The sequence below is a fragment of the Oryctolagus cuniculus genome, chromosome 15 (assembly GCF_051225735.1).
Source record: "Oryctolagus cuniculus isolate XC-2025 breed Fujian yellow rabbit chromosome 15, ASM5122573v1, whole genome shotgun sequence".
NCBI classification, from domain to species: domain Eukaryota; kingdom Metazoa; phylum Chordata; class Mammalia; order Lagomorpha; family Leporidae; genus Oryctolagus; species Oryctolagus cuniculus.
This window is the reverse complement of record NC_142881.1, coordinates 32,688,362-32,709,627: the sequence shown is the minus strand read 5'-3', so window position 1 is coordinate 32,709,627 and position 21,266 is coordinate 32,688,362. Positions and strand designations below refer to the sequence as shown.

The window sequence follows — 21,266 nt, the reverse complement described above, 5'->3', positions numbered from 1 at the left end:
TTAACACCTACCTGAGAAACACTCCTTCACCTGTCAGGTAGAAGTTATGCTCTGCAAAGGAAAAAATACAGATTTGCAATTTTAAAAAAGAAACATCTAGGCTTAGAAATAAAATATTTCAGAAGTGTTTAATGCTTTCAGTATAAAAAGAGATTTTAGTTTTTTATAAATACAGAAACACATACATATACACATGCACTGTATTAAGAACTAGGCTTAAAATATTTCCAAAAAAGGGATTTTTTGGTGAGGACCCACATTAAGTGAATAGATTGTTTTGTTTAGCAAATATTTCTTCAGTCTCTCATAGTTTTTTTTATCTTAAATAGATTAAACATTCATGTTGCTATGTGAACTCCTTTTACCTTTAATTTCACATAGATGAAGTGAGCATTTCAGCTCAGTCTTTGTTTGAATCACTACAAATTAGAAACTAGTAGCATCTATGCTAATGAGATGTTTATGGTCATAGAAATCTCAAAGTAGGCAAAAAAGTTATAAGACGTGTGGATTTATTGGAAATAAGTACATATTTGTTTTGAAAGTACATTAATTTTAAAATAACTTCTTGAAAGGATCATCTTTTGCTTATTCAGAGTTATTTATAAAGGTTTTATGTTTAATGGAGTGACTGTAGTTTCTTACTAAGAATGTGTTCTTTGAGTAGTTTTCCTTTGCTTTTTCCCTGTGTCTGGTGGTGAAAAAGAAAACATGATTTCTAAGTTCTGAGAGATTCCTGATGGAAGGCCTGCTAGTGTCCCATGTTCACATTAGTCAGTGTGCCTTTGGCTACCATATTTGCAGAGCTATGTCTTTTCCATTTTATTGAGAATTGTATTCTTTACCACATATTGGTAATTTTCATTAAAAATCTCTTTGCTCTAAATATTGCATCAAAAGTTTTAGGTTTATATTAGAATGGCAGCATAGAGGTGTAAAAATGTTAATAAGGAGGTTAACAAAACAATGATATCATTTAGTCTAATTTAACTCCTTATACATAGTGTTATTATAAGATATGTTATGCTGACAGCATGCTTTTATCAAAAAAATTTGAACTACACAATAGCATGCATGAGACAAAATTTTTAAAATTATATTAATGATTTTCAGTGTTACCAATTTACATCACAGTATTTTTAGACAGAGGCAAAATATGTTGCTTATGTGGCTAGACAGATTGATTGCCTAGTTGATTTAGAAGTCTTTGGTTGGAAATATTTTAAGCAGTGCATTTGCTTTTTAGATGTCTTATAGGATATTTGGTTCTAACAGTCTGAAATAGAGAGTTAGAGTGCCCTCGGACACAAGTAGATTCTACCCTGAGGTGATTTTTATCATAACTAGATAACAAGACCTTTCTGCTGGTCAACTGACAATCAGAAACATCATTTAGTATCTTGCTCTGTTAATGCTGGACAGAGTGGCAACTTTATAAGTTGGCGAATTATAACATTTGTTTTCTAGGTATGCCTGTAAGGGGGGAAAATATCTTTGAGGGAAAAGAAAGTTTTTTAATTCTATAATAATGTTAATTTGTGATGTGGGCTAGGTTTCAGGTTATGCTCCCAGGCTATCATTAATGCCAAGATTGTTTCATTCTTCTTTTCTTTCTTTAAATTTTGCCCTACAAGTTTTAATGTTTTCTTAATTGAAAAACCTTGCCTTTGTAAATTTCAGCAATTATGTTATAAATATGCAGAGTTTTTCTGAAAGATTTAATCTGAAAACACATTTTTTTGCACTTCTGTCCAAAGAATAATTAGGACACACTCCAATTATTAATCATTAACAATCTATTCATCTTACTATTTTGTTTATGCTTGTAATTTAATCTTATAAACATTTAAAGATAATTTTTATCTTATTTAAAATTTTTACATACATATTTCATGTGCTTTCAGAGTTTCAGGTAGATTTAACTCTTGAGAATTTTGCTTTTCTAATTTGTATGATATTGTGAGGCATTAAAATTCTGATAATTCTTAGAACTTCATGCCATGTAAACTGTTCTTTCAAATACTTCACTATCTTTGTATCTTTTGTAATGTTTTACCTTTCCTTCAGCTTTATTACTAAAATATGTGCTCCTTGAAGATATTAGATACAACATGCTTGCTAAATTTATGTTGCTTCAGGAGCAAAAGTATCCTGTTATTGAATTGAATAACTGAAATAAATCATTGATGTATCTGTTTAGGCCTGTTCATTTTCCATTTTTTACCTATTCAGTGCACATTTGCTCCTAGTTTTAATATCTTTAGGTGTTTCTTTGTGTCTCTACAGACGGCGTACTTGATCTGTCCACTAAAAAAAGTCCATGTGCTGGCAGCACTTCCCTGAGCCATTCTCCAGGCTGCTCCACTACTCAAGGGAACGGGTAAGGGAAAGTACTTGTAGACTTTCATGATTTTATGTAGGTGATTCACCAAAGATTGATGCCAGTCTCCTTTATACACTTTAAAAATCAACCATTCAGAGTAATAGTCTTACAGGTGAGCCTTTTGTAAAATGACTTAATTAGTTGATCAAGTAAAAATATAATATGTGCAATCTAGAATTGCCTAATATAGATCAGTCTTGTCAGTTTAGTGTGTCAGTAAATAATCATGATTACAGAAAGAGTTATGTCCTTGGATTTTTTGTTGTTGGGTGTTTGGGAATGTGAAACCCAAGCTAAGTAATTCCAAAGTTTAGAAATAAAGACAGTATTATGTGTGCTGAAGTTGTTGAATGAAAATCGGGTTCCAATGTTTATTTAACTTGATATGCCTGGTGGAATTTGTGTATATATGTGCTCATTTTTGTTTGTTTTGGTTATTTTTGCTTTTGGTTGTTGATTTGAACTGCAATTTTAATTCTGTGTGGCAGTTCAGGAAATACACTTCTTTGTTTTTTAGTGCAGCACTGGTTGTAGATGTTGATGGATGACCATCTGAACATTACTACATGTGCAGTTTTGATGACTCTTACCAGACTACAGTGAATTCTCTGGCCACCTAATTTTTATAGTTTAAGAATTACCTATCTCTATGTGTATCTAGTAAATATTTAGAAGGGTCAAATATTAATTAAAATATTTAGATACCATATTGAGAGGGCATTTCCATAAAATTGTGTTGTGACCAACTCTATCTAAATATGAAAAACAAGTTTTATAGGTTGAAATCAGGTAATGTGTAGGTATATTTAACTTTTACACTATAACCATAAAGCAAGTTAATTGTATTTTAAAGGACTAGATGGACACTAAATGCTTTTCCCGTCACCACTCTTAATATTGATAGTCTTTCTCTCTTAAGAAAATCAAGATCTTTATGAATGATTAGTCATTTCCAATTTAATTACCTTCAAACTGAAGAATTTCTTCACTGACTTCTAATATACCGTCTTTCTCTAAAATTCCATCCTATTCTTTTTCCTCTTCTCCTTTATTCAGTCTAAAAATAATTTAATCCATTTTGCGTAGTTCACTAATCTTTTTTTCTTATTAAGCCCTGTTTTTCACTGTGGTCTATACAAATATAGGTCGAAATGGCCCCAAATCTTTGGTTCCGTTTATGTATCAAATTACATTTGAGTTGTAATGAAGGACACAGTCAGAAGAAGCCCAAGTGCAGGCTGCATAAATAAATCCCTCGCTTAAGATTCACCTTGAACTTGGCTACCAAGTCCACACATTGTGTTATTATTGCTCTGTTTATCCACTCTGAATGGAAAGACTTGGGTTTGTTTTATGGAAGACAAATGCAACACCAACAGTACACTCCCATATTTTAGTTGAATAGTCAATGTTTTCCTTATTGTGTTACTTACTGATAACGGCCGTCCCTGAGGAGTTTTGAAGAACATAGCTTATTTAACATGTCTGCAAAAGTCCCACTTTTTCACCTAATTAATGTAGTCATTCCACCTTGGGCATGCTTTGTCACTCTTTCCCTATTATGAAATTGAAACCTCTATGTATTAACTTTGTGTAGGTTGTTGACTTTTTAAACGTTATTTGAAAGCTGTCCACTTGAAATGTCAAGAGGTGTTTGGTATTTCAAGAAGAAAGGTTTTTTAGTTGAAGAAAACTGCTACAAAATTGTTTATGTACTTAAGGAACTTAAGGAACAAAATTTGGGGGGAAAATAAAGGGTAATTTTTTAAGCTTGAATTATTTCAAATGGAGAATTACAGTACTCAATGTATCTGCAACTATTAGTTTCTTTAAAATGAAGATTTGTGGTAAGTTACAATACAGTGTGTCTTTCTGTTTTTTTCTCTCACACGGGGAGCTGGTAGCCATTTATATATATATATATAATATATATAAGAAATGTTATTTGGAATTGTTTATTTTTGAGCATCACCTTGTTTGTGGGAATAAATGAGCAATTATCTATGGGTTCCAGCAATGTAAATGGCTTGTTTTATAGCTAGTTGTAATGAATGTTGAATACCTTGCATTAAAATAAATAATTTGACTTACTCTTTTATTGCTGTACTTGTTTAGTGGTAACGTCACATTGGTAACACAATTCTGTGTAGATCTATGGAGACTGATGATTACTTTGTAATTAATAATTAAAGTGCTATTTTCAAACAGTTGCGCGAAACTTTTTCTCCGAAAATTTGTGAACCCAACCAGAGACCAGCCAACAGGTTTAATTTTTCTTTGCCCAAAAAGCTCCTGGGTTTTTTTTTCCTTTTTCTTTTTTTTTTCCTTTTTTTTCTTTTTGTGAACAAGTTTTAAAACTAACTGCTGAGACCATTTTTGTTTTTAATTTTTAGAGAAAAATAAATAAATAACACAAAGTGATGTTACCCAAGCAAGGCCTTCTAATAAAGGAGTGGTCCCCTCACCCATCCCTCCCTACCTGTGCAAGTCCTGCTCACATCAGTTTCCTTCCATCCAATTAGGCGACCTGGGAGACCCAGCCAGTACCGCCCAGACGGACTTCGGAGTGGTGATGGGGTACCTCCAAGAAGCTTACAGGATGGAACCAGGGAAGGTTTTGGACACTCCACATCACTCAAAGTTCCACTGGCTCGATCCCTGCAGATTAGTGAAGAACTACTGAGCAGAAACCAATTGTCCACAGCTGCCAGCCTTGGGCCATCTGGATTACAGAATCATGGACAACACTTAATATTATCCAGGGAAGCCTCTTGGGCAAAACCACATTATGAGTTCAACCTCAGCCGCATGAAGTTCAGGGGAAATGGTGCCCTCAGCAACATCAGTGACCTTCCTTTTCTTGCAGAAAACTCTGCCTTTCCAAAAATGGCACTACAAGCAAAACAAGATGGAAAAAAGGATGTGAGCCATTCATCTCCTGTAGACTTAAAGATACCACAAGTTCGAGGAATGGATCTTTCTTGGGAATCTCGCACTGGTGATCAGTACAGCTATAGCTCTTTGGTAATGGGTTCACAAACGGAGAGCGCGCTTAGTAAAAAATTAAGGGCTATTCTTCCAAAACAAAATAGAAAAAGCATGTTAGATGCTGGACCTGATTCTTGGGGCTCAGATGCTGAGCAGTCTACCTCTGGACAGCCATATCCCACATCGGATCAAGAAGGAGACCCTGGCTCCAAGCAGCCTCGGAAGAAAAGAGGGCGTTACAGACAGTACAACAGTGAGATACTGGAGGAAGCGATCTCAGTGGTTATGAGTGGAAAAATGAGTGTTTCCAAAGCTCAGAGTATTTATGGGATTCCCCACAGTACACTGGAGTACAAAGTAAAAGAGAGGCTGGGCACTTTGAAAAACCCTCCAAAGAAAAAGATGAAATTAATGAGGTCGGAGGGGCCAGATGTTTCTGTAAAGATTGAATTAGATCCCCAGGGAGAGGCAGCACAAAGTGCAAATGAATCAAAAAACGAGTAGGAATACTGTAGAGTGCCAATTACTGTACAAACTGGGTGAGCACTACTGCATCATTGTTCAGCTGTCATGCTTGCACCTAACTTCATTTACTGTGACACTTGTTTCTTTGCAGATTTTGCATTAACTTGTGTGTACAGAGGTGAATGGTGCATTCTGAATGTTGCATATTTTAAAATTTCCATGTGTAGTATGGCTCGGAATATTGTTTGGCCTTTTGCATGTTTCTCTACAAAAGAGAATTGAGTTACCTCACAGAGAACAGATACATGGAAGTGGACTCCTTGCCTGTAGATCCTGCATGCTTTTCTTTTCTTTTTTCTTTTTTCCTTAAGTTATGTTTGCTTTTATTTTTTAAAAAAGAAGAAGAAAAAAGCCCCCTTTTAGAAACCACCTCTGTCATACTGGGAGCTTTATTATTGCAAATTGGAAAGCCATCTTTAAAAATTATTCACATTTTTCTTCTACAATTCAACTAATTGAAGGATTAAACTAAAGAAAAACTAAGAAGAACAATGAGCCTTTGAAGTTAAGAAATTTGGTTATTCAGTGCTAAATAATAATTTGGGTCATTTACAATTACATTTTGTAATTTTCTTCTCATTATTAAATTTACTTAATAAATTAGCAATCTATTTAGTGCTCACCCAGAGGGGAAGGAGGTGGAAAATGTGCACACACTACCTTCAGAAATGCTTCAGTTAATTACTTTGAACACTACCTTTGGTGTGATTTCATTTAGGATTTTCTAAGGGTAGAATTTGGTCTCACCAACAAGTGAGGATGTAGCCTTATCTCATGGAGGACGAGCTCCTTTTTTACTCAGGAGCAGTCAGGGTACATTACATGAAACAGTAGAGGATGCCTCATTTTAGCAAACTAAGTTAATTTGTATTCAGTCCTTTTACAGAATTGATCGTGTACTATGTTGTTGCAGCAACTAGTTTCAGATATTTAGGATCTGTTAATTGGGAATGGGAGAAATAGGGAAAGGAATGTGTGTAAAGAATTAAAATATCACAAAAAGTGATACTTAGATTTCACAGTCTCAGTCGTCTGCCCAATATCTACATTAAAAGAGATCCATGTTTATAATGCTAGGAAAAACATGATCCCAAAGTAACCCAATATGATTTAGGCTGCATATCAGTTATAACAGTAATTCATTCAGCAGTTAAGCTCATTGGAGTTTCTTTTTTAACTAATCCAAATACAAATACAAGGGTGGGAGAAATTATTTTTGGTTTTTATTTAATTTCATTTGAAATTTTTTTTGGCATCCTGCTCCTTTTTCTGTTTTTTAGCTGTTGTGGTTTTTTTTTTTTTTTTTTTTTCATGGTTGTTTAGCACACATTTCAGGACTTTTCAGATCATGTCTGAATAAGCACTCCTTAAAAATTTAAGCTTTTTCTGAGATGGGCTTTTAAAATCATAGTAATGAAGTTTGGAAAATTTATTTTCTAGAGTTTTTGCAAGAATAACTGATAAGTAAAGCTCATAAGATGTGATTTTTTTCATTGTGACCAAATTAAAATTATTGTGCAAAAACAAAATCCACACCATGTATACCATATACTCTGATTTGCTGAGAAAGGTAGTCAGGCCCTTCAATATGTTTAACCAAAACCAGAAATCATTGGAGCTTTTGTGTACAATCTAATGAAATTTGGAGCATTGGTAAGGTTAAGATTGATGATATCAGATGGATGCTTAAATGGTTTCAGGAGAAGTAGGTGTAGATATTTGCAAGGCATTAAATTCTTGCCTGGAAACTTTGGAGCAGTTAATTAAATTAGGTTAAGGATAGTTTGCCCTCAGCAACCCATGTGTTCAAAGGTTAGGCACACCATTGCTGTAATTGAAAAACATGCACTGCTCATTCTTACATAGCCTGGGTATCAGTTCTTTTGATTGTCTTGTGTAGCAGTTTAATCAGTGAACAACTGAGCCTGTTTTCTTAGCTTTCTAGTCTCAGCAGAAAAAGCAGTTTGATTTAAGTAGCAGTACATGACTGTGCAGTATTTTCTAGCCTAGCTGGAAGTTGCAATAAAAATACATTATGAAATGTATGGTTTTCATCTGCAGTTGAAGGAAGGTATAGAAAGTTTGCTGAAAGCAAAGGCTAAGCTTACGAAGGAACGCCTCCTTTGTTCCACACTCAAGAATTTGTCAGCACATAATTAATTGCACCATGGTATCTTTTTGCATGATATGTTTGGGTTATGGAGTAGCCCAAAATTGCTGTAAAAAGGTCCTTTGAGAAATTAATTTGTGCTTGGTTTTTCCCCTCTCAGAAAGATACCATTAAAGGCCCATTTAAAAATCTGGCCCTAAAAGTTCAACTTTTGTAGAGTTTTACTGTTCAGAGAGGTTTAATCCTATGTGGTAGTCTATATAAGTGACGTATAAGTTGAGTTATGTAAATTTTGTCATTGTAGTGTACATGGAGTGACCATTTTACTAACATAAATATTTTCTATGTGTGTTTCAGTGGATGACAATCGAGCAGCAGAAGAATGGTGTGCCTACCCTTTAATGCTGCAGTTTAAATAAGAGAACTTGTATTGTGTCATTTCAGATTGTAGGCTGAGAGTTGTAAATAGTGAAAATTTGAGTACTTCTATTATTTGTTTTGGTTAGAAAGCGAATTTAAAAAACAAACCAAACTCTAAACTCTCTCAGATTAAAAGTCCTGAGACCTGAAGATTGTAATATTCATGTCTGTGAAGCTTTTAAACATTACACTTGAGATCAGTCATGACTTGATATTCAGGTAAATTTTCTTTTCCAAGAAGCTTTTGAATAAGCATATTTTCTCCAAAGGTCTCTCTTTCTCTTTTTTTGAGTGTAGATTATTTTAAAGCACTAATTGCATTACATTTGTAACTGCAATATAAAATAGCCATTATTGTTTTGTGAAGCATGGTTGAAATTAGATAGTGGTCCCTTTTAAATTTCATGAGCCTCTCAAAAAATCTTAAAAAAAAAAAAAAAAAACAAAAAGCTGCTGAATATTTCAAAAGATATATATTTTACCTTATTGTAGGTATGTAAAGTTAGTTTGTAATATTCAGGTGCACTTTTAATGTTAAATTTTGTGTTCAGAGTTCCATTATACCATGTATTTCTCAGAGGTGGCTCATCACATGGCTGACTGTCAGTCTTGGTGCCGCAGTGATCCCTTAATATTTTATTTCTCTCTTGCTTTGCCACTATTCTGTATTGGCACTTTCAGTGTAGATATTCTAGTTTGGGGCCGTCCTCATAAATATGTAATGAAGATTGGTCTATTCGCATGCTTAATTTCTGCTAATCAGAGTTTTGCATGGCCCAGACAGCAGTTGATCATTTTTATGGTATGGGAGAGTATAGTTCACAATTGTGTTTGTCACAAAAGCCTCTTTCACTCACATTTTCCAGTAGGAGGATGATGACATTACTGAAATCACACCACATTATCTGAACTAATAATAGGAGATAATGTAATTAAAATTGTTGGGTTAGATATGCTATGACACTATAAAATCAAAAACACTAATTCTATGGAAGGACATGTAGTTGGCATTTTTATCTTTGGCTTTCTCATTTCTGAGACAGCACAGTGTCCTACTTGACAGTAGTACAGATCACATTAATTTGTTCAGTAGGCTTATAAGTGACTGAATTATGTTTGTGATGAGCTATACACTTCTTTCTGTTCTCCAAATACCATGAAGGACAAGGTCTCTCTTTCAGGAAAAATAATTTATATTTGTGTATAATACTTTTTAATATTGAGTTTGTTGTTATTCTGAAGTTTAGATGTTGCTTGATAAACCTTTGCTGCAGCAGATCATGAATATGAGTAAGGCTTTGTGTGATAATAGGGGTCCTTATGTGAAGTTAATTGCTGTTCAGTTCTGGTGAGCAAGCTCAACAAGTGTGAAGTGTGTATTAGCTTTACTTGGTACACTTTTACTTTACAATATTGAAGTGCTTTTAGAACTCTGGTTATCTTATATAAACCATTACCTCAACCAATTGGCATTTCTATTTCCCAGCATTTTATGATATGAACTGTGTGGGATCAGATAGGAAAACAATAAAAGGCACAATGAGACGTTTAGTTCCCAATTTTCTGGAGAGAACTCTAAATTAGACTAAAAATGACTACCTTTAACGTTAAGGCCCATATCGTAACTACCTTCTGTCATTAGGCAGTACATAGCAAACTTTGAGCTGCTAGTGAGCTCCATGTTCTCCCCCTACCCCAAGTAAGCACATGGTGCCAGGCTTGGTTTCTAAGCCTTAGTGATTCTCATTCATTTCATTCACCCATAATAGTGAAGCTTGAATTTGTCAGAAGCTGAAATTCTTAGTTACAGAAGATATATGACAGGTTAGTGTCATTTACTTTAACAACTGTTATCCTTCTAGATTTCATTTTGAAACCACATCATTTTGCTTTTTATAATTTTCTTTAAAAAAACAAATGCCCAAGGTCATGTTCATATAGATCACTCCTCCTTATATTCAGGTTGCTGTCATTGGTGATGGAATATGGCAATAGATTGATTTGTTCCACTTAATGTTTTATAGGAGATACTGAAAGTTATAGATTAAATTTTGGCTTTCATGAAGATAACAACAGATTGTTTTCCTTGTGACCTTTCCGTTAGAATTAGGTCGCCATTAATACCATGGTCAGGCCGATGTTACTTAGAACGTGATGGCTTTAGCCAGGCAGCCCATTTGAGAGACTGTTAAGCTACATAGAGATTTTTTAAAAATCTAATTGCTTTCAATATCTGAAAAGGAAAAAGTGTGATTGTGGTACAAGGAATGCAGATCTCCAGACTCTATCTTCTTAGTTTATTTTGGATTAATTCTGTCCTTGAGACTTGAATAGGATTTGTGAGCATGATGACTAAAGAGGAAATAGAAGTTCTTTTGCGTATGCTGTTTTTATTCCCAGATACTTTTGGCATCACCTTTCAAAGAAGTGGACATTAGCCCACTAGCTATGTGCCCCAAGTGTTATGAAGGAGTTTGGGAAAAGTGGTGGAAAGTAGAATGGGAAAGTATGTAGACTTTTGAGAAGACACTAAAAATTCTTCCCTATTATGCTAAAAGTGAGTCACAGGATAGATAATGTGAAGTTGGGCCATCTACGTTTGAAAGTGAGAATCAAGGCTAATTAGTGTTTTGACAAACTATAAAATAGTTAATCTGCAACCATTTTGGGGGGTGATTTTAAGGTTTCCAGTTCACTTAGAGCTGTATCAATAAAAGGTGGAAAGCAAGCACTTTTAGTTATAGATTTATTGGCTGTAGCAAATATTGTCATAAGACTTAATCTCTACTGTTTGAATGTGGAAATGAACTCTTTACCCCATCTTGAACTGTCACTGAACAGGCTCAAGGTGATCTTTGATCTTTTCAACACTGGAAATGACCCTATACACATACCAAAAAAAAATGAAAGCAGTAAGACGTATTTGAAGATCCATACCTCTTAAACTTTTTAGATTTGTCTTGGGAAAAAATTTTATGAACCTATAACCAGTATTAGTGCAGTCTTGGGTCCCTTGTTCTGCATAATTGCACCCTTTCTCAGGTATGTCCTGAAAACATAAAATTTTAAAATAATCTCTTTAGAGATTAGATTCTCAGTGGATAGTGTGACAGGAGCTGGGGTGGGGAGGGGGGTGGGGATAGTTGGACACAGGACACCGACAGAGTAGAGCAGGGATTTTTAACAGTCAATAGCCAAATAGAATTTCAATCTAGAATATTTTTACCCCCTCAGAATGACTGAAACAATTCCTGTTATTTGGTTAAATACCTGGTGCTACACTCCTAAAAGTCTTTTTTTTTTTTTTCATGACTTTTATTTCCTGCTTGATAGAAGGGTATATAGGTAACTTTACTGTCACTAGAAAAGCACTTGTCCAAAATGTTTAAAGTACTAGAAAAGGGATAATTCAGCACTTTTTCTGTTACAACACTAAAGTCTTAATTTATCTTCAGAGTCTTAGGTACTGTATGTTTTAGGATGATTATTTAAAAATATAAAACATACTACATGATATGGGGTCAGATCACATTTATATAAATAATTCTTATTTTAAAAAAGACAATAACATTTTGTACCTTTCTAGCAATTCCAAGTGATTGCCTCATTTTCCCCATTTCATTAAGCGTTTCAGGCTTAAGAATTTGGAATTTGAGAGAAATTGAGGGGAAAAATTCCCCCAAATTAAAAATTGCATCAGACCATTTTAGAAAAATAAATCACTAGGAAAATGGGTAGGGATTCTCTCCCCTTTTAAGTCTTCAGGGAATGAGCAGTATTTAGAATCTTTGGCTGAAATTCAAGCCTTTTTACTGTGTAAATTTTTAATGTTAATTCACTGACATGCTTTTTACATCAGAGGACTGAAAATGGATCTTAATGTTTTTAAGTTGTGGAAGGGTATATTTCTAAAATGGGTGGGGGGATAATTAACTAGATTAGTATTACCAGCATTAGTAAGTTTAAGGAATTTTAGTATGTAATAGCAAAGTGTTTGATTAAAAGTCTAATCCTATATTGCTAGTCGAAATTAGTTACATTCTGATCTAGGAAAGATATAGTCATTGGATATTGATATGCTGTGCTGTCAGAAAACCAGACAAGAAACCTTTATCAGTGACTCCCACATGTTGCGTGTTCGGATGGGATGGATACTTTACAGCACCTTGTTGCTGCTTTGGAAAAAAAAAATGTATAAACTATACATTTGGAGTGTTTGCATATAATTCTTTATAACCTCCACTTTAAACTGTCAGACATTGGTATTTTATCAGTCCACGCTGTTAAATAAAACTAATGTTCTTAGGAATCCAACTTGTACACACTGTTTAAAAACCCTCAGGGACAGTTTACACACTCTTCTCACTCAATTCAGGTACTTTGATGCTATTCTTAAACCTAACAGTGACTTGTATTTTTCTGTTTGCTTTTATTTTGACGTGCTGGTAGCACATCTTTGATGAATGTCAACTTAAAAACTCAGTTCAGGTATCCAGGTATAACTCAGCCAAACAGATTTTAAAGCTGCATATTACTCTCCAGCACACGGTGCCTCACACTCTTATAGTGGCATTCTATATATTCAGTTATTACTACTGAGCAGATAATATGGGGGTTCCTGTTAACAGTGTATTTTTATTTAAATGTGCATAAATAAATTGCCAGCACACATACACAGTTAAAAATTTTTCAATGCCACTAGTAGCCAGCACAATTAAATGACATTCCTAGCTGCTTCTGTAAACTAGCAGATGCAGCGCCTCCTTGATGTGGCTCTTGCTTCTTCACCATAGCTACTACTAAATTCAAGCACTGGTCCTTGGGTGTCTGACCTCTACATTCTAGTTTATGCAATGTCTTTAGAGAATTCTGTGCACTGGCCACTGTGATGGAACCATTGGGCCAGAAGTGCTTTGAGTTTACCAGTAGTGATTCTGCCAAAGTTGGTGTAGTAACATGAGTATGTAAAATGTCAAAAAATTAGCAGAGGTCTAGGTTTGCATATCAGCAGTTTCGTCAGTGTATTTTGTATCCTTGAAGTCCCCAGTGACAAGTTTCTTCCGATGTGAAGTGCTAACTTCAGTATTTTAGTCCTTCACATCTTTAATGTTAAGACTTGTCTCTTAAAAACTCTTGCTTTCTACAGTACTGTCTGTGGTTAACAAGATAGATTATTCCTCTGCTTTAGTATTTGATATCTTACATCTAAAATAAATTCTCTCCATATATAAAACCCATAGCCTTTGAAGATATGGGAAATGGCATCTTTCAGATTTCTAGAAGTTCAAATGTCAGGCAACAAAACAGGAACCCCCTTTACTCTTATGGACCTCATTTCAATATACTGTTTACAGTTTGACAGAATTGTATAATTTAATATTTCTCTTGTACTGTAGTTTATATTTATTTACAGATTTTTTTGTACTGTGTGATTTGAACTTTTTGTTTCTTGCTATGATCAATGTTTATGTAGTAGAGCACTTATGATCACAAATTAAGTTTTTTTGGTTTGATTGCACTACGTTAAATTTTTTAATGCAGTTCTGATTTTTGACTGGACTAAAATAAGCTGTGTCTTAATGTATGTGATGAGTACTTAAAATTTTAATCCATGTGGTTCTCCCCCCCCCCCTTTTTTTTTGCATTGTATGTCAGAAGCGCTAGTTCTTTCGTGCATGTGTAAGATTTAATGGTTCCATTGTATTATTTGACCATGACATTTTGGAGAAACATTCCCAGCTGTAATGTTGTGTATGGTAGTTCTCACTGGATGCTAGACTTTTCAAAACCACTATTCTTCTAATAAATTTTGTTGTGAAAAACTATTTTGAAAGCTTGGTTTCTACTTCCTAAGATTTTGGTGCTTAAAAAGGAAAAAACAGGGTTAAGAGAGTATGCTGTGAAATGCCTGTGATAATCAGAGTTGGTAATTTTTTATGATAAATTCTTTGCAGATGAAATCTCAGATAATTAAAAGTTGCTGCTAACAAAGTTTCACTTCAGTATTCAGGTGCAAAAACATCTTGTAACTCAAGTCTTTACTAACTTGGTACTTGCCCTGGACTACCTCAGTTTTCGGCATTGGATTATTTTCATTTAAAAACTCTATTCAGCCAAACAGGGTGTATTGATGTTTTCATGATTTGGCTGGACATAATGTTTTTAGAGTAAAATTTTATGCTGGGATTGCTTGCCAAAAAAGAACAATGATTACTTATTTTTGTTAGCTCATTTCTGGAGATACCAAGTACAGACACAGTATTGCCAGTCCTTATGGTTATTGTAGTTCTGATCCTTGGGACGGTAATTCTTGTTTACTAGGACAAATAAAAGACCAAATTGTTACAGTTCAGCATCTCCTAAAACGTGTTTTATTGTAATAATCCTATTTGCCAATTGATGTTTAGCGCCTCAGTTATGATTGTTTTGAAAAAAGGACTTGTCTTAAAGCAGTTTTTCTTTTCTGATTCTGCTGATATTTGGGGGATTAATTCAGGAGCCCCTCTGTCTTAACAGTGTGGGAGTTAGGGAAATCATGTGAAGGAACAGGAGTAGCATAAGGGAAATTGAATGGAGAAAGTAGAATGAGTCATTTCATGCCGGATCCTGAGTTGTGGACTTGTGTTTCTTCCACCCGCCCCCATACTGAATTTCTCTTGCCAGACGCTTCTATTCAACTGTAAAAATATACTCTAGGTCATATGATGTTGGTTTTTGTTTTTGTTTTTGTTTTTAATTTGAAAGTCAGAGGGAGAAGCAAAGAGAGTGATCTTTCATCTGTTGGTTCGCTCTCCAAATGGCCGCACCAGCCAGGGCTGAGCTAGGCTGAAGCCAGGAGTCAGGAGCTTCATCTGGGTCTCCCACACAGATGGGAGGGACCCAAATACTTGGGCCATCTTCTGCTGCTTTCCCAGGCCGTTAGCAAGGAGCTGGATTAGAAGCAGAAGCATCCAGGACTCAACTGGCACCCATATGGGATGCCAGTATCTCAGGCAGTGGCTTCATCCTCTACGCATAATGCCAGCCCCTATTGTTGGGTTTTGTAGCTAAAATGAGTGAATTATCCCTTTTTAATAGGAAGTATTTAATTAGTAACATAGTAGATAACAGTTCTTGTTAATATTCAGTGTCTGCTTTATCATTTGTTTCCAAAAGGTAAGCATTTTAACACCATTTTATGCATCATATTCAACTTACAGATCGTTGAGCTTTAGAGGAATACGGCAGTACGAATATTGCATTTTAAAACTGGAGCAAACAGGCTTTTTTGAAGAGGTTAGTGGAAAAGATTCTTAAAACAAAAATTCTTTTAAAAATAAAAGGTTGTTGAGTATATAACTCTTTAAGCCATGATTTGGTGAACAGTTCAACTAGAATGCAGAAAGTAAGCAAAACTGTCCATATTTGTTCTGTTAAATCCTCTGGAGCTTGTATAGGCATGTAAGAATTCTTCTGTTGTTTATTGACTGGTAATATTTAAATAGTTGTATTCATCGTTCAGCATGGCATGCTAGAAAAATCACTTGTTTATTCATCTGTAAAGTGAGGGTGTTAGACTGAAAGGTTTTTAAGCCTTTTTCAACTCTGGATCTATTAAAATGTAATTTTCTATTAAATGTGGCACAAATACACAAACTTCATTCCTTTCAAGCATGGGAAAATGCAGTGGCAACCCGTATTTACTAATGAGGTCTAATAAACTCAGGTCTCACCCTTGTATTGCGACGTTTTCTACAGGAGGCAGGGAAAGATCTAGATGTCATTTTAGATACCTTTTATATACATCTTGCCTGCTTTAAGTTTTTATTATGACTATGAATGTAGTTATACTTTTACAAATATTAGCTTGAGCAGTTACATTTTTATTCCAGTTTTAAATTTTGTTCCTCATAATTTCTATTGTGTGCAGGCCAGTTCTACCTTGAAGGTCAGGGCACAAAGAGTTCTGGGGATTGCTGGTGTAATGAGTCTCAGTTAGAACTGACCTTTTAAAAATACAGGTGTCTCAGTTCTACACTAGAGTCCGTTTATGGGAGTGAGGCTTAGACATTATGTATTTTCAAAATGTTTCACAAGATTCACTTTTTAATTGTGTTTGAAAAAAAACATAAGATTGACCATCTTCTGGTATGTTGTTTAGGTAGTGTTAAGTCTTGACACTGTTGCCACCACAAGAAGTTTTGATTGACTTCATTTTAATTTTGAGGAGAAAAACATGAAACATTGGGACTTTAGTGGACTTGTCCCTCCTCACGCAGTGAGTTGCCTGGAATATTCATGATTCCAAACTGTTATACTTCCCTCTGCATCACTTTGGCAGTCTTAAGTCAAATCAGAGTTAGAATGAGGAATTTTTTCCTACTAGTAGTTTTCTTTTAGATTCAGGGTTTTTTTTTAATTAATTATTTTTAAGATTTATTTATTTGAAAGTGTTTAAAGTTTCCATCAGCTGATTCACTCCCTAGATGGCCACAATGACAAGGACTGGGCCAGGCCGAAGCCAGAAGCTTCATCCTGGTCTCCCACATGGATGGCAGTGACACAAGCATTCAGGCCATCCTCTGCTTTTCCCAGGCCATTAAGCAGGGAGCTGTATCAGAAATAGAACAACTTTGACATGAACTGATGGCCATATGGGCTGCCAGCGTCCCAGGCGGTGGCATTACCTGCTATGCCACAATGCCAGCACCCAGATTGTTTTAGCTAATTAAATCTCAACTGTTAATTTAGTTTGATTCTTAAATAAACTTACATCACATTTTAGGAAAAGAATGAAATCTGTATCATGAAATTAGCAATAAAGAAGTTGCATATAAAACTTGAGTGTTAAATCAGCATTAATTGATGACTGGGGGAACCCCTCATAAAGGAAGTAGGTCTTGAAAAATAGGGCTTAAAAAGGAGATGTTTCATATTTGAACTATGATTATTAATGTGTGAAGTGTAAGCAACACACAAGAGAACTCCTTGGAGCCAGAAGCTCTAAATGTGGTTATGCCATTGGTTTTAGAATACAGAATGATGTTTTCAGTTTTGTTAATACTAACATGATAAAATAATTGCAGGCTTTATAGTTTCTTAACTATGTGGTCTTAAGTTGAATCTTATCTGCCTAACCTGTCAAAGGGGCCTATGTTACTATATAGTCACAGATTTGCTATGAGCCTTGACTGAGATTCTGTGCACAAAATACTAAGTACTATGTCAGGTTCTTTCAGGTGCTCAATAAGTGAAAATAAGACTGAAAGTATATGACAGGCTCTAGTTTAGTTTATGAGGGGTGAGAGAATGAGAAACATCAGATTGGAAGTTGGCAAGGACACTGTGTTGATCAGAGCTTTGAAAATGAGGCTCATGTGTTTATTTTGGACTGAGGCACAGGGCAGCCGATCCTAAGTGAACTCTTCAGTCAAGTCATAAGGTTGAGATTAAAACCTGCGTACTGAATCTCCACATTCATGGTGCATAGAGGACTCTAATCAAACTGTTCATCATGTTCTGTTTGTTTTCAGAAGACAGAAATGGAGTAAACATGGTTTGAGATAGATGCTTACGATTGAAAATTACAAAGTTACATAGAATTTATCTGCATTTCCATTGTATGCAAATCTTTATACATTTTTATGTGGAAATTTCATAGCTTTGTAGATTTTTACTTTGGTGTGGGTAGTAGAGTTTGCATAATGAAGAGCTAAGTAGGGGAGTGTGAGAATGTGTGTTTATCAAAACTTCAGTTTTCCAGTGGGAGAATTTAGGGATTCTGCTGCATCTTTAATGTTTTAGTCACACCGTTACCAAGTAAGGGTTTCATGCATTTCAAAGTGATGGATCAGATCATAACTAACACAGTATAGAGGTGTTCACTGAGACTTCTGTTAAATTCACTTGTGATATCTCTACCAGCAAGACCTGACAGTGTAACTTCAGCTAGATGGATTTACATTAAGAAGAAAGTAATCAGTATAGCAAATTCTTAGAAAGTGCTAAGGATTAGTGAGTCTGTGTAGATCAGTTTTTCAGTGGGACCTATTAGTGGGTTGTAACGATGGTTTAATGTGATGGAATCTAAGAAGCTTTGCTTTTTGTGTTGGGGGGAAGGGGTGGTGGAGTGAGACAGAAAACTCCCATCTTCTGGTTCACTGCTCTAATGCCCTTCAACAGTCAAGGCTGGGCCAGGCTGAAACCAGAAGCTAGGAATTCAGGCTGAGTCTCTCATGTGAGTGGCAGGGACTCAATTATTTGAGCCACCACTTCAAGTAGTCTTCCAGGGTGCACAGTAACTGAGAGCCTGAAATGGAGAGTAGAACTGGGATGGGAACCCAGGCCTTCAGATGCAGGATGTGGGCATCTCGAGCAGTTACTTAGCCCCTACACCAAGCGCCTGCCACCTAACCAGGATTAAAAAAAAAAAAAAAAAAAAGCGTATAGAAGGGTCAACACTGTTTAACTGAAAATTTTATTTCATTGTATACATATACACACTAGAATATATCTACTGGGTCACTTTGCAAAAAGTGTTTCTTGTTCTGGATTGCTCAAAAACTATAGTGGCTTTCGAAAACCATTATATAAACCATACCTTTTCATTTGGGTTTTCCTGCTACCTGAGAGCACACCAGGAACCATCTGTGTGGTTAGGCGCCTATATACTTACTGTCCAACCTTCAGAGTTCTCTCCCTTGTTAATCGAACTCATTTTCATTGAAAGAGTATAATTTTCCTTCTGTTTATTTGTCAAGATGTTTACTTTTTGCCTTGAAAAATGCATTAGTATTTTCACTACATATTAACCTATTTGGTATGTTCATTTATTATTTACCTAATGCTACAATGAGCTGAGCCCCAACTCAAGGCACTGAAGCTACCAAGTTAGAAAGGACAAAGTCCTTAACCTAGAGGAAGCTCACAGAACAGTGGAGAAAACAGTTGTATAAACTTACCATGCAGCGTACATGCTGTTCACTTAAAAAAAAAAACAAACTATGAGAGTAGAGTAAGAACTATCTTACATGGCCCCCTGGTGAGATTGCTAAGGAGAATGGAGTGTCAACCAAGGGAAGTTGACAGAAGTTTTAAGCAGATGATGACAAGGACAGATTTGGGCTTTAGGAAGATGGCAGTTCATAGTAATGTGAAGTAGACACTAAAATGAAGAGAAACTGGTGGCAGGAAGCTAACACTATAGCATTTTCCAAGCAGAATCAGCCTGTGTATTTGAACTTGAAGTACATGGGTAGCAAGAAAAGTGATGGACCCTAGTGAAAAATGTGACCATTATTAATCTTTAGGCTTGTAGATATAGATACATCCAGTTATGTTTTGTCTTCTAATACTTTTAATACTCCTAAGAACTTGAATACACAAATAATTCCACATAGTCCTCCCCCAGTATATTGGCAGTAGCCTCAAGTGTTTCTAGAGTGGGGTCGGGTAAAGGATGGTTATAAGGGACTGTTAATTCCTGGAGCATCTCAGAACGGTAGATATAGAGATGCTTTGCTTATCCCTATATTTTAAATTGTAAAATACTTACGTACACCCTCTTTGCCTCGCCTTTTTTTTTTTTTTAAAGATTTATTTATTTGAAAGATTTACACAGAGAGAGAGGTCTTCCATCTGCTGCTTCACTCTCCAATTGGCCACAATGGCTGGAGCTGGGCCAATCCAAAGCCAAGAGCCAGGAGCTTCTTCCTGGTCTCCCACGTGGGTGCAGGGGCCTAAAGACTTGGACCATCTTTTACTGCTTTCCCAGGCCATAGCAGAGAGCTGGATCAGAAGTAGAGCAGGGCCGGCACTGTGGCTCACTAGGCTAATCCTCCGCCTTGCGGTGCCGGCACACCGGGTTCTAGTCCCGGTTGGGGCGCTGGATTCTGTCCCGGTTGCCCCTCTTCCAGGCCAGCTCTCTGCTGTGGCCAAGGAGTGCGGTGGAGGATGGCCCAAGTGCTTGGGCCCTGCACCCCATGGGAGACCAGGATCGGATCAGCGTGGTGCGCTGGCCACAGCGCGCCGGCCACGGCGGCCATTGGAGGGTGAACCAACGGCAAAGGAAGACCTTTCTCTCTGTCTCTCTCTCTCACTGTCCACTCTGCCTGTCAAAAAAAAAAAGTAGAGCAGCCATATGGGATGCTGGCACTGCACCCATAATGCCACAGCGCTGGCCCTTCACCTAACATTTGTAAGGTGAATAATTGAGATCTAACACCAGATCTTACATACGGTATCATAGGAGTCCTTTTTAATATTTATATTTTACAAAGTGGTCTGTGTTCTTTAATTGCAGTTAGTTACTGATGAAGGGTGCTGTCATTGATTGAGTTTTTGGTGATTTACTATGTGATAGCAAAAGTAGAATTTGCCATTCTTGAAGTTTTAGGATATACCAAAAATTTATATTGTCCTAAATCAGTTTGAAGAAGAGAGACTGAACCTCAAGAGAACATGAGAAAACTTAGGACATAGAAAATATCACAATGAAAAAAATCAAGACACCATCAAATGTGCATTTGGTTATCTAATGCTCTGCTAGTCTTCCTTTCAACCAAAAAGCAGCTAAGGACATTTGTCATGTAGGTTTATTTCTTGGGAGGAACAAGCTGTGTTGCTGGAATGTATCATGAGAACTATTTAATGCCCTTTTGTCAGCTCCTCATACTGACTTTAGATTTAGCTCCTGTTCAGGCACACACAGCCTGCAAGGTAGTGGTGTGCATTTTTATAGAGATTATTACTACAGATGAAATATATACTCATTATATAACAGGAATCTTGTTTGGACACTGACTCTTCTCAGTTCCCTCACCCCCCAAGTATTCTGTTGAAGCTCATTATAAATTATATGGT

General features: G+C 35.9%; 1 protein-coding gene across 25 annotated transcripts in view; it reads left to right on the top strand.

The window, feature by feature from the left end:
* LCOR (ligand dependent nuclear receptor corepressor) overlaps positions 1 to 21,266 on the top strand; it is a 122,376-nt gene that overhangs the window by 84,898 nt on the left and 16,212 nt on the right. For 11 of the 25 annotated variants that reach the window (XM_051823446.3, XM_051823443.3, XM_051823447.3 and 8 more), the window contains one exon: positions 2,287 to 2,380. In XM_051823446.3, the coding sequence (XP_051679406.3) occupies positions 2,287 to 2,380 (94 nt within the window). Of the gene's footprint in view, positions 1 to 2,286; positions 2,381 to 4,905; positions 11,157 to 15,627; positions 15,702 to 21,266 lie in introns of those variants that run through there. The other 14 variants (XM_051823455.3, XM_070057461.2, XM_070057467.2 and 11 more) reach the window with 4 other exon arrangements.